We start from the raw sequence: 13,478 nt of genomic DNA on the forward strand, positions 1-13,478 counted from the left end.
GTGGTTAATAGGTAAAAGAGATAGTTTGACTACTGGTCGCTTCATAATGCCATTTTTGGTTTTAACAGAGACTACTCGAACTAGCCCATCTTGCCCCGGATGTAGCTGCACGATTCGACCGAGAGCCCATTTACCCGGTGGCAGGTTAGCATCGTGTATAATTACAATGCCGCCAACATTTAAATTTGGTTGTGAACGTCGCCACTTGGACCTAGCGTTCAACTGTGTGAGGTACTCCGCTCTCCATCTCTTCCACACATCTTGGTAAATCTTCTGCACTAACTGCCATCTGGTTCGTAAGTCGTGTTCTGACTCAACAATGGTCAATGTTGGTCCACTGGACAGAAAATGAGAAGGGGTCAAACAATCTAAGTCTTCGACGTCTTCACTCAGCGGGCACAGAGGTCTGGAGTTAAGGCATCCTTCTAGCTGAGCTAGAAGAGTAGAGAACTCCTCGTAGGTGAGTTTTTGTTCTCCTATTACTCGCTTCAGGTGGTATTTCAAGCTCTTCACTGCAGCCTCCCAGAGACCGCCTGCGCTTGGCCAAGATGGTGCGTTGAAGTGCCATTCTATCGACATTTCAGCTATTTCTGCATAAAACTGGGCATTCAATATGGTTTTCAAGTTAACAATCTCCTCTTGCAAAACTCTATTTGCTTTTATAAAGTTCGTCCCGTTGTCACTGTAAATGTGACCGGGCGATCCTCTCCTGGCCGCAAGTCTTCTGAGGGCTGCCAAAAATGCTGAGGCGGTGAGATCAGAGACCAACTCCAAATGTACAGCCTTGGTCGCCATACACACGAAGACGGCGACATATCCTTTGGTACATCTCACTGATCTACCCTTCGCAGACTTGACGTCAACAAAACCAGTAAAATCAACCCCCAAATGGTAAAAGGGGCGGGTCCTGTTGATTCTTGCAGGTGGTAAGTCTCCCATCAACTGGTCGTGTTTCAGGGGGTCGTGCCTTCTACATAGCACACATCTCCGTAGCCTCTTCTTTACAGCATTGTTTCCTCCCAGGATCCAATATTCTTGACGCAGCCAAGCAAGGGTTAACCGGGGACCCCCATGAAAGGTCATCTTATGCGCGTGGTCAATAATCATGTCAGTAAGCAAATGGTTATGTGGTAAAATACACGGATGTTTCATACTATCTTCTATTTTGGCGTTGGTCAATCGCCCCCCAACCCTCAAGAGCCCCTGGTTATCAATAAATGGTTTCAATTTTAATAATTTACTCTTAGGGTTAGGTTGGTTATGGTTTTTAATATATTGTATATCTTCTAAAAATTCTACTTGTTGTATATGCCTTATAATTAAGTTTTTAGCTTTTCTTATTTCTAATATAGTTAAGTAGTTTGTTTTATTAGTATTAAATGACTTAGGTGTAAAACGTAACACCCACGCAAGCACTCTTGAAGCTCGCGTAAAATCGCTGTATCTGCTAATTATACTATCTATAGCCTTGTTTTGATATTTAATTGTGTTTACATTTATATTTAATAATGGTTTTTTAAGCTCTTCGCAGGTTGTATATAATTTATTGGTTAATTTGGACTCTTCAAACGATCTTAGCCAGTGGGGACCTATCCACCACATGGAATGGTTAATCAGCTGTTCTGTGGTAATGCCTCTACTTGCGCAGTCAGCTGGGTTGTCCTTTGTTGACACATAATGCCAGCTACTCGATGGTATAATGTCAATGACCTGCTTCACCCTATTCGCGACGAATGGTTTCCATTTACATGGGTCGCCGTTGAGCCAGCCTAACACAGCTGTCGAATCAGACCAACCGTAGATTTTGATGTTGTAATCTGATAGGCATTTACAGGTGATCTTCATGACCTTGGTAAGTAGAACCGCTGCACATAACTCTAATCTAGGTAACGATACATTTTTCTTTACAGGTACGAGACGAGACTTCGAAGCTACTAATACTACAGAAGACTGGTTGCTGGTAATATTGTTGACTCTGCAGTATACAACACAAGCGTAGGCATTTTGTGATGAATCACAAAACCCATGTAATTCAATGGTGTCGTTCTTAGAAGACTGCAACCACCTTGGTATGGTAATATGGCTAATTTTCGTGATGTCAGCCTCTATGGTTTTCCATTTTGTGTTGATGTCAGCTGGTAATTCGTCGTCCCACAGAAGATTTAAGAGCCATACTTCCTGGAAGAGTAGTTTCAACTTGGTGGTAACTGGTGAAAGCCATCCAAGCGGATCAAATATCTTCGATATATTCGAGAGTAAACTTCTTTTGGTGAGTTTACTGACTGGTTCGGAATTCAATTGAAAAGTGAAATAATCTTCGTCGGGATGCCACTTAAGTCCTAATGCCTTGGTTGATTCCTGGTATTTAAAAACATATGCTTGGTCTTCGCATGGTAACTGGTTATCTGGTAGTACATCTGGTTGATTTGACGACCACTTCCTTAGATTGAATCCACCTAACTTAAGGAGATTTATGAGGTCGGAAATCAGCCTCCTTGCAGACTGGAGGTCATGATGTCCATGGAGGAGGTCATCCATGTAGAGCCTGGTAGCCAGAACTTCTGCTGCTTCTGGGTAACGGTGACCTTCATCCTTAGCCAGACGTTTCAATGTCATCATGGCTAGGAATGGTGCGGCCTTGGTGCCGTATGTGACAGTGGTAAGTTGGTATTCTTCTAATGGTTGCTTTTCAGAGTCCCTCCACACGATCTTCTGGAGCGGCTGGTCATCATCATGGACATCTATAAATCTGAACATCTTCTCTATATCGGCTGTGAAGGCTATTTGGTACTGCCTCCACTTTAATATGAGAGTAAACAAATCCTCTTGTAAATTTGGTCCAGAGTACATAAGGTCATTCAACGAAAGTCCAGTCGAAGTTTTCGCTGAGGCATTAAAAACAACTCGCGTGGCAGTCGTCGTGGAATCCGTTCTGATTACACAATGGTGAGGTAAATAGCACTGAAGTATCGGATTACTATTACATTTCTTCATATGGTTTAAATTAATATATTCATGGATAAATTGTTTGTAGTTCTGTTCGATAATTTTATTTTTACAAAATCTGCGTTCTAATTGCCGAAATTGGGCTACGGCTTTGGTTTTAGACTCACCCAATTTTTCGGTAATCTCTGGTTTTAATGGTAACCGTACAACATAACGTCCGTCTGGTTTGCGCGTAGTATGCTGTTGATAATGATGAAGGCAATGGTTATCTTCATCCGTAATATTTACAGAGTTGTCTGAGATATCTTCAATCTCCCAGAACCGCTGTATATCCTGCAAGTCGACCATGACGACGTTGCAATATGTTTGGTTTGGTTTTATGGTACCACTAAGAATCCAACCGAGCTTGGTATTTTGCGCGATTGGTAGTGATGTGCCATTACGAATTAAACCTGGTAAAATAATTAATTCGTAAACTTCAACGCTTAAAATTAAATCTATTGGTCTACTTTTATAAAACTCTGGATCTGCGAGTGGTAACTTTTGTAAATACGGCCAAGCTGGTTTTTCTAATGTTTCGTGTGGTAAATTCCCGACGACATGCTTCATCACATAGGCTTCCGTTTTAAATGTGAAATTATTATGAAGAGATGACACTGAAAGCTGTGCGACTCCCTTACTATTGTTGGCTTTTGCGCCTACTCCGACCACCACACAGTGGCGCTTAATCCTGGGTAGGCCTAAAAGTTGAGCGGCATTCTCTGTAATGAGAGATGACTCCGCGCACGGGTCTATGAGGGCTCGCATGGTATGGTGACAGCCATCCATAGACATAATATTAACTTTAGCTGTTGCTAATAATTTGGGCATGGTTTCTTGTGGGGCATTGGTAACGCATATATTGGATCTTCTAGGAGAATTTTCGATCTCGGTATTTCTAGAAGTAGATGGTGCAAAAGTGACAAGAGCATTATGCAGAAGAGTATTATGCTGCTGGTTACAAAAACGGCAAGTTTTTTCCGAAGAACATTCCTTGTCATAATGGTTAATTAAACAGTTTTTACATAATTTGTTGGATTCAATGACCTTAAGTCGATTCAGCGGTGCGGATTCTAGAAATTGTTTGCATTTAAACAATTCATGGCAACACGTTTTACAGAGTATGCATTTCCGTTGTGGCGCAATATGTACTGGTTTCGTATTGACGTGGTTTATTACAGCTGGTCTTGGTTTAAAATTTCTGTTCATAAAATTATGTAAATGGTTATTGGTATGCTTTTCAGCCCATGGTTTTTGGTATTGGTTTTGGTGTACCTGGGATGAATTTGATTTGTTGAAGTCCTGCTTACGACGAGAGCTTTCTAACGAAGTAAATTTAATTTCTAAAAATTTCAAAAAATCTAACAAAGTAGGCAATTCTTTTGGATTCTTAAGCGACACAATGTAATCATTATGGGTTTCAGTATCTAACTTTTGGCACAAAATATAGACGATCAATGGGTCCCAGTTGGAAATGTCGATGCCCATTGCTTTTATAGAGTTAAGACACTCGTTGGTGGTGTCATGTAACCTTTTGATGACCGCTGCAGATTGATGTTGAATCGTAGGCATGGTTAGTAACAATTGTATGTGAGAATTAAATATTAACCTAGTATTATGGTAACGTTGGTTTAATATGTCCCAGCATACTTCGTAGTTTTCAGAATTGATGCGTAAATGGTGAACTAATTTTTCAGCCTCGCCACGGAGCTTACTTTTCAAGAATTGCATTTTCTGCGCATTTGGTAAAGATTTATTATGGTGAATTGTTTCGGAGAATAAATCTTTAAAACATATCCAATCTTGGTAGTTTCCGCTGAAGGTGGGAATGTCCATTTGTGGGGTTGAACGTTCCCTGTAAGATGACGACCACATCTGTCTGTTCACTGCCTTCTTCATGGTGTTGTATTTCTTCTCCATCTCAGCGAATGCTGTCTCATACTCTTCGTTGTCGAGCAGCCCTTCGCTGTCGATGTCCCAGTGAAGAGAATCGATGACCGACCATCTTGATTGGATAGTTCGTAAAATATCTTCGAACTCCCAGCGGTCGGAGCAGCTTTCAAGGTCGACAGCCTCTATGGTACGGGATAGCGCCTTGAAGTTGCTCTTCTGCTTTCGCAGCATTTCTTCGACCCTACTGGAGTTGCCCTGGTTCGATAGCTTTGGTGCAGGGAAGCTAAAAGAGGGACCCTCCTGAGCGGGAGAGAAAATATCGCGCCTATCTGAGCCCTGCGATAATGGTGTAGCAGGTCTCAGTAATGGTTTGCTGGGATCGCTGGTTACGTAATTAGAAATCATATTCCTAACTTCCTGGTAAAAATCTTTCGTCCGCTGGTAATGGTTTTCCGCGAAGTAGCGATGGTTAGGGTCTTCAAACTCAGCACAAAGCCTAGTATGGTTGGTCTGGAATTCACTCCAGTACGAGTCTAAAGCGTTGAGACGTTTTTCAATATAGGCGGGTGTCTTTCGTTCTGGCCCGTCCTTCTTGAAATTAACACACTGCGTGTTAATCGCGGACATAATCTGGTTTTGGGTGGTTAATAGAGCCTCCATGGTTACGGGTCAAAAGAGAGTGGTAAAGAGTGGTGAGTGATAAAAAGGAAAGATCTTACTTGAAGACTGGTACGTGGTGACCTGGTGTGTCCTCAGCAGTCTCCCCGTTGGTAGTCGCTGGTAGTATCGCCGATCTGGTGAACTGGTTACACTCCACACACAAGCACTTTGGTCAACACTAATTTGGTTCACTACACACGCGACGAATTTTGGTTAAAATGGTTAACTAATGGTACTGGTTAATAGAACGATGGATCACAATGTTTTTGTGTCCTCGAAATGGTTAAAAAAATTCTGGTCACTGGTTAACAAAAGGCCGAAGGACCACAATGTCCTTGGAATGGTTAAAAAAAAAAAATTTGTCACTGGTTAACAAAAGGCCGAAGGACCACAATGTCCTTGGAATGGTTAAAAAAAAAAATTTGTCACTGGTTAACAAAAGGCCGAAGGACCACAATGTCCTTGGAATGGTTAAAAAAAAAAAATTTGTCACTGGTTAACAAAAGGCCGAAGGACCACAATGTACGGTGGTTTGGTTCCGTACAGAGTAAAACACAAGTTAGGCTCAAATGGTATATTGAAACCTTAACTTATGCTATATGGTAAAATGGTAAAATGTTGGTATGGTAATGAGCACGCGAATCGATCGGCGGCTTGTCGCGAACTGGTTACAATATTACTTAGGAAATAACGCGAGGCGACGTAAACGCTGATACGCGAAACGTGATGTACAGTCGACATGCTGTTGACCGTACAGATCATTTCTTAAATAAAGCCTTCATTATCATCACCTTTTTGCTCTTAATGGTGATTTTCATTATTATAACACTAGAAATAAGGGATTGCTTGTAACTAAGTCTAAGTTCTTCATAAGACACATAATAGATTTAAGGGTAAATGTATACACTTTTATAATAAAGTCCCTGCCACTGTTCAGGCATTATCTATAAATAAATTTTAAAGTTTTATAAAAAAAATACTCTGTCGTAAATCCTATTACTCCACAGCTGAATATCTAAGTTATCGGACAGCCTGAGACTAGATTATGATTATTTCATAGCGATAGAAATGACTGTACAATATTGTATATTTATATTGAAAAGAGCGCAAAAAAAGAATGCTGGGAGAGTTTCTTGCGCCGCTTATTCTCTCTCGGAGCGCCATTTGTTTCCGAAGCGGTAGTAGTATCTAGTATATTAGAAGTGACATCAAAAAGAATTCTAAAGGAATCGATTTTGAGAAAATAATGACTTTTATGCCTTTTTATTAATACACTAGCTGACCCGGCAAACGTTGTTTTGCCATATAAAGTATAATTCACGCGATAGTTTTATAAGTAATAAAATATTGCCTATATATATATGTTGTACATCATTTTGTTCTATTGTCAATAGTTTTTGCAGCGCACGCAAAAATAGGTTTTCGATTTCACACCTTGTGTTACAAAATAGCAATTTTATTACGGATCCCTAATTTTGAAAAAAAAATCATAGCCTATAGCCTTCCTCGATAAATGGACTACCCAACACTGAAAGAATCATTCAAATCGGACCAGTAGTACCAGAGATTAGCGCGTTCAAACAAACAAACAAACACTGCAGCTTTATAATATTAGTATAGATATACAACCCGAATCCTGAACCCCTCAGGTTAGTAAAAAAATGGTTTCAGACTTAAAAACTTCAATATGGTGAGGTTAATAATACAGTTTGTAGTTAAACTCCTTCGAAACGGCTTCACCGATTCTCATGAAATTTTGAGTGTATATTGGGTAGGTCTGAGAATAGGACAACATCTATTTTTCATCCCCCTAAATGTTAAGGGTGGTCCACGCCAATTTTATTATTTCAATTTTTTTGACATTTTTTTTAAATTTGTTTGATTATGAGTCAACATTTAAAAATACATACAACTTCAAATTTTCACCCATCTACGATCAACAGTTACTTTTGTGTCGCGATTTTAATATCGGCAATACAACGTTTGCTGTATATATAGTTTAGTTTTTGCTCAGCTAGTATATATATTACTAGCTGATGCCCGCGACTTCGTCCGCGTAGATAAAGGGTTTTTAAAAATAATATCTTTGGAATTGATGATTATCTCATGTCCTATTCCAGTTCCGGTTCCCGTTTTCGCTCCCGTTCTCAACATATTATATGAATCTTATTTCGAGGAAGATTGTTTTGGCAAACTACACCTTTTTTTTTTGATCACCGCCGCCCACAATCTCTTGCAACACCAGAGGAATCACAGGAGCGTTGCCGGCCTTTAAGGAAGGTGTACGCGCTTTTTTTGAAGGTACCCATGTCGTATCGTCCAGGAGACACCCCACAAGGAAGCTCATTCCACAGCTTTGTAGTACGTGGAAGAAAGCTCCTTGAAAACCGCACTGTGGAGGACCGCCACACATCCAGATGGTGGAGATGATGTCCTAACTTGTAGCGTGTACCTACTATTGGTATAGTTATAGCTTATCGACGAATGAATTCCAGTTTTTAACCAATCCGAGAGACGATTTTTCCGTGACAAAATGTATGTTCCTTCCCAAGCTCGGGTCTATCGCTGTACCAAATTTCATCAAAATCGGTTCGGTAATTCGCCGTAAAAGCGTTACAAACAACTTTACATATACTTTATAATATTAGTAGGGATTGTAACTGTTGTTACTTCATGAATCCATTCGTCACATGTTTCGCCTTTATAGGAGGCATCCTCAGGAGCTGAGTCACTTCCACAAAATAAGGCCTAATTTAATTAATTTTCAATTTTTAGTTTAATTTTAGTTTGACTTACGGGTTATCGGTTTAGTATGATTTAATAATATATAATTTATTTTTATAGCCTCAAGTGGGTTTTATACCATGGGGTCCGGTCTTGGAGAACAATTTCACCTTCCCTGGAGACGGCTGGTATGAGGGTTGGAGGGAGAGGGACTGGCATTTCCTGTCAACTAAACCGGAAGAACTCATAACGCGGAGATTGTTCAACCCAGCACTTAGATATATGACAGGTGTCACTACGCAAGAGGCGGCCTATTATCTGTGTGAGTATACAGGAGCTGGTAACTAAGTTTCGGTAATATTATATTAATTATAAGTGCTGACACAGCACATGTTTGTGACATTATTGGGCAAATGAGACTTAACATATCTCAAGGCTACGAACGCAATTGTAGTGCCGTTCAGAATTTTTGGGTTTTTCAAGAATCCTGAGCGGCACTGCATTGTAATGGGCAGAGCGTATCAATTACTATCAGCTGAACGTCCTTCCTGTCTCGTGCCTTATTTTCATAAAAAAAGAAGCCTCCGATCGCTCTTTAATATAAAATATCCGGACGACCGAGCCTTGCTCGGATTTTTATGAATGTACAAAACTTGAAAAAAATACTAATAGGACATCTGGTTTCGAACCAGGGGCTTCTGCTTTCCGGATCACCCAATGTCCCATCTGAGCTATTATAGTCTTTTATAATATAGTGGCGAAATTTACCTTTGTATTCTAATGTTATTGTAACTGTTTCTCGTTAAAAGACGGATAAAAACTACATTTTTTTAAATTGAAACCTAGATCGATTTATTACCCCCGAAATCCCCTGTATAGTAAATCTTAAGAAAATTTTTGGAGCCTGAAATCTTAAAAAAATTCGTTGGAGCCGTTTCCGAGATTCAGATTCAGTCAGAAAGATATAAAAATTCTAATAAGTGATTAATTTTAATTTTGAACTATTCTTTCAATTTGATTTCTCAATTCCGAGCATTTTCATATTTATTCACCTTTTAAACATTCTCTGGACTTCCACAAATAATTCAAGTCCAAAATTAGCCAAATCGGTCCAGCCATTCTACAGTTTTAGCGAGACTAACGAGCAGCAATTCATTTTTATATATATAGATTATATTAGATAGACTAGCTGACCCGACATGCGTTTTTCTGTAGATAATAAAAAAATACTGTTTAATAGGAATTTGCCAATAATATTTCAAAACATCAAGAATTATTTCGTAACATATGCTCCTTGTTGTTATAATAAAATTGTTTCACAGCAGAGCTGTTAAACCGTGCGTCAATATATTCTGTCACAGAAACTTCACAGTTCACTCCTCTCCATGAAGCCGTTCCCATTTAAATCCGTTCATTAGTTTAGGAGTCGATCGCGTACAAACACCGTGTCAGGTAATTTATGTATATTATATATACAAGAATTGCCCGTTTAAATATATAAGATACTAGCTGACCCGGCAAACTTCGTACTGCCTGAATCGATAAATAAAAGACATAAACTTTTGTATAAAATAAACTTAAAACAAACAAAAGGAATCCTTTTTTTATTAAAACAATACCATACAGTCTGTTAATCACTTTAAAGCTTTCTGATATGACTATTTTCTTTATCTGTCTCTCTCATGTCATCATTGCGGTTAGCACGTGAGGTAACTCTATTAATAATCTGATAGATATTTAACAACTGTAGTTAAGAGAAAGTCAGAAAGATATAAAAATTCTAATTAATTATTCATTTTAATTTTAAACTATTCTTTCAATTTGATTTCTCAACGACGGGGGACACATGAAAGGAAATACAAAATTGTCTTTTTTATTCAATTCCGAGCATTTTCATATTTATTCACCTTTTAAACGTTCTCTGGACAAATAATTCAAGACCAAAATTAGCCAAATCGGTCCAGCCATTCTCCAGTTTTAGCGAGACTAACGAACAGCAATTCATTTTTATATATATAGATAATCTTATATATAAAATTCTCGTGTCACAGTGTTCGTTCCCGTCCTTCTCCGAAACGGCTTGACCGATTCTCATGAAATTTTGTGAGCATATTGAGTAGGTCTGAGAATCGGCCAACATCTATTTTTCACACCCCTAAATGTTAAGGGTGGTCCACACGAATTATTTTTTTAATTTTTTTCTGACATTTCTTTTAAATTGATTTGATTATGAGTCAGCATTAAAAAATACATACAACTTAAAATTTTGCACCTATCTACGATCAACAGTTACTTTTGTATCGCGATTTTAATATCGGCAATACAACGTTTGCTGGGTCAGCTAGTGTTGGATATAGATATATTATAAATGTTCAATGGTGTTACAGTTACCAACACGTCACTGGCGCCGACCTACGAGGTTTCGGAGGCGTGGTTCGACAACAAGGTGCGAGAACTGGTGCTCCGATACAACTACACTTTAAACCCTCGCGGCGTATACGAGGCCGTCCGCTTCATGTACACCTACCACCCCGACCCACATAACACGAGTGCCATCCGGGATCAGTACGTTCACGTGAGTCTTATAATAATAATATTCACATTCAAATTCAAATATTTTTGTTCAAAATAAGATGTGAAATCACTTATTGAAAAGTCAAAAAAAAAACTACCACCCATTCCAAAATGTATGCCTCAGGCCTGAGTAGAATGGGTGCAACAAACTCAAACTCTTTTTTTTTCATCAAAACTATATTACAATTAAAGTAACATTTACAAAGTAACATTCTAAAATTAAACTTATTATTTAATAGCCTGAGGGCTGTCGCTCCATTCCCAACCAGTGGTATCATTAAGAAAGTCATTTATGTTATAGTAACCTTTACCACACAAACGTTTTTTAACAATTCTTTTGAATAACGTAATACTTTTGTTTTGAACATTTTCTGGGATCCTGTTGTAAATAATATAATAATATTGACACACTTACACAAATTATCTTGCCCCAAGTTAGGCATAGCCTGTGTTATGGGTTGCAAGACAACGATATATTTAATACAATATACTTAAACATACATAAATTCACTAGCTGACCCAGCAAACGTTGTATTGCCGATATTAAAATCGCGATACAAAAGTAACTGTTGATCGTAGATGGGTGAAAATTTGAAGTTGTATGTATTTTTTAATGCTGACTCATAATCAAACAAATTTAAAAATAATGACAAAAAAAAATTCGTGTGGACCACCCTTAACATTTAGGGGGATGAAAAATAGATGTTGTCCGATTCTCAGACCTACCCAATATGCACTCAAAATTTGATGAGAATCGGTCAAGCCGTTTCGGAGGAGTTCAATGTTTAACACCATGACACGAGAATTTTATATAATAGATATAAACATCCATGACTCGGAAACAAACATCCATATTCATCATATAAATGATTGCACCTGACTTATAGTCTCGGTATTATAGTCCAAAGAGGACGTCATCATCATCAGGTTTTTTGGGATGAAAATAAGGGACGAGACGAGCAGGACGTTCGGCTGATAGTAATTGATACGCTCTGCCCATTACAATGTAGTGCAGCTCAGGTTTCTTGAAAAACCCAAAAGTTCTGAGCGGCACTTTAATTGCGCTCGTCACCTTGAGACATATAAGATGTTAAATCTCATTTGCCCAGTAATTTCACTAGCTACGGCGCCCTTCAGACCGAAACACAGTAATGTTTACACATTACTACTTCACGGCAGAAATAGGCGCCGTTGTGGTACCCATAATCTAGGCGGCTTCCTGTGCCAAGGAAAAAGAGAAGACGTTAACTGCTGGACAAAGATCTCCACGAAGATCGGTCCTGCGCTGTCCTCATCCAACGTATTCCGGCGATCTTGACCAGATCGCCGGTCCATCCTGTGGAGGGCCTACCAACATTGCGTCTTTCGGTACGTGTCTGTCCGTCGAACTATGTGCACTGCCACTTCAGTTTCGCAACCATTTGGGCTATGACTACAGTATGGCGACGAAGTATAGTCCGGCTAAGTTTTAAAGCGAACAGTTGCTTGAAACGTAGTGTATTTCGTTTTCTTTTACAAGATTATAGCCGTCATCTGTCAATCTATCAATGACTGCGCGTTTCATACAATCGAGTGATTAGCTTTTTTCTTAGAGTTTTTAATTTTAGAATTTTAAGTTGTAGAAATTGGCTACTAGGCAATGTTTCACACCGGTTTTATTGTTTTTTCAATGAATATAAGGGAAGAGACAGCAGGACGTTCAGCTGACTACAACTGCGCTCGTCACCTTAAGACACATAATGTCGGGTCTCATGTTCCCAGTAATTTCACTAGCTACGGCGCCCTTCAGACCGTAACACAATGATGCTTACACATTACTGTCATCTGTCAATCTATCAATCCCTGCACGTTTCATACAATCGCTTTTTTCTTAGAGAGTTTCGCTAGGCTGTTATAGTCCGACAGCTTAGTGCGCGACCGTTCCACGGGGTGACAGACGGTAGCGGGGAGGGGGGTACTTAAAAATCAGCGGGTGGTGTTGCGGGGAAGGGCTGCCGTAACCCGTTTGACGGTCGCGCACGAAGTTGTCGGACATCATATTAACCAGTGTCATTTCCAGCACTCGAGTCACAAAATATTGTCTGTGACGTGGAGGGCCTCATATACAGGATGTAATCGTTAAGTGAGACCAGGAGATTATTCAGCAACAATAATTACAGATACCAAAAGACATTAAACTGATATCGAAAGAACTTTATCTAATCAGTAAAATGGTATCAATATCTTTTTTAAAATCAAACGAGAAGTATCCAAAATTTTGATATTAAACACTTCCATATATTTAGTTATTAATTAATTATCAATTTCTTATTTTGCATATTAAATATTTCAGCTTCTCTCGGACTTCTTATACCGCGCGCCCACAGACAAGATGGTGAAACTTTTGCTAGAGCAAAAGGTGCCCGTGTATATGTATGTGATGAATACAACTGTAGAAGCTTACAGGTATGTATTTTTGGTTAATATACTGCTCTATTGGCATTACTTCATTGGATATCATTTTGTTTTTACTTGAAACATTCGCTCCACAAACCCAGCTATCATCCCCACCATGTGGATTTTTTTTCTTTTTTTATGAAATTAAGGCTGCGTCCCCAGTAGGCAAACTGTGAGTGGCTGACTGAGTGAGCCGCAAATTTGCA

The 13,478-nt window shown here is 39.1% G+C and overlaps 1 protein-coding gene and 1 long non-coding RNA gene across 5 annotated transcripts in view; one reads left to right on the plus strand and one right to left on the minus strand.

The window, feature by feature from the left end:
- The window catches only part of LOC126968671 (neuroligin-2), a 46,666-nt gene that overhangs the window by 20,195 nt on the left and 12,993 nt on the right, over nucleotides 1-13,478 (plus strand). For all 4 annotated transcript variants that reach the window (XM_050813712.1, XM_050813710.1, XM_050813711.1 and 1 more), the window contains 3 exons: nucleotides 8,383-8,584; nucleotides 10,650-10,837; nucleotides 13,169-13,281. In XM_050813712.1, coding sequence (XP_050669669.1) covers nucleotides 8,383-8,584; nucleotides 10,650-10,837; nucleotides 13,169-13,281 — 503 coding nt within the window. The remainder of the gene's footprint in view (nucleotides 1-8,382; nucleotides 8,585-10,649; nucleotides 10,838-13,168; nucleotides 13,282-13,478) is intronic.
- Nucleotides 1-13,478, minus strand: part of LOC126968774 (uncharacterized) — a 384,859-nt gene that overhangs the window by 18,681 nt on the left and 352,700 nt on the right. The window lies entirely within an intron of this gene.

This window comes from Leptidea sinapis, chromosome 16 (assembly GCF_905404315.1).
Source record: "Leptidea sinapis chromosome 16, ilLepSina1.1, whole genome shotgun sequence".
In the NCBI taxonomy this organism is placed as follows: Eukaryota; Metazoa; Arthropoda; class Insecta; order Lepidoptera; family Pieridae; genus Leptidea; species Leptidea sinapis.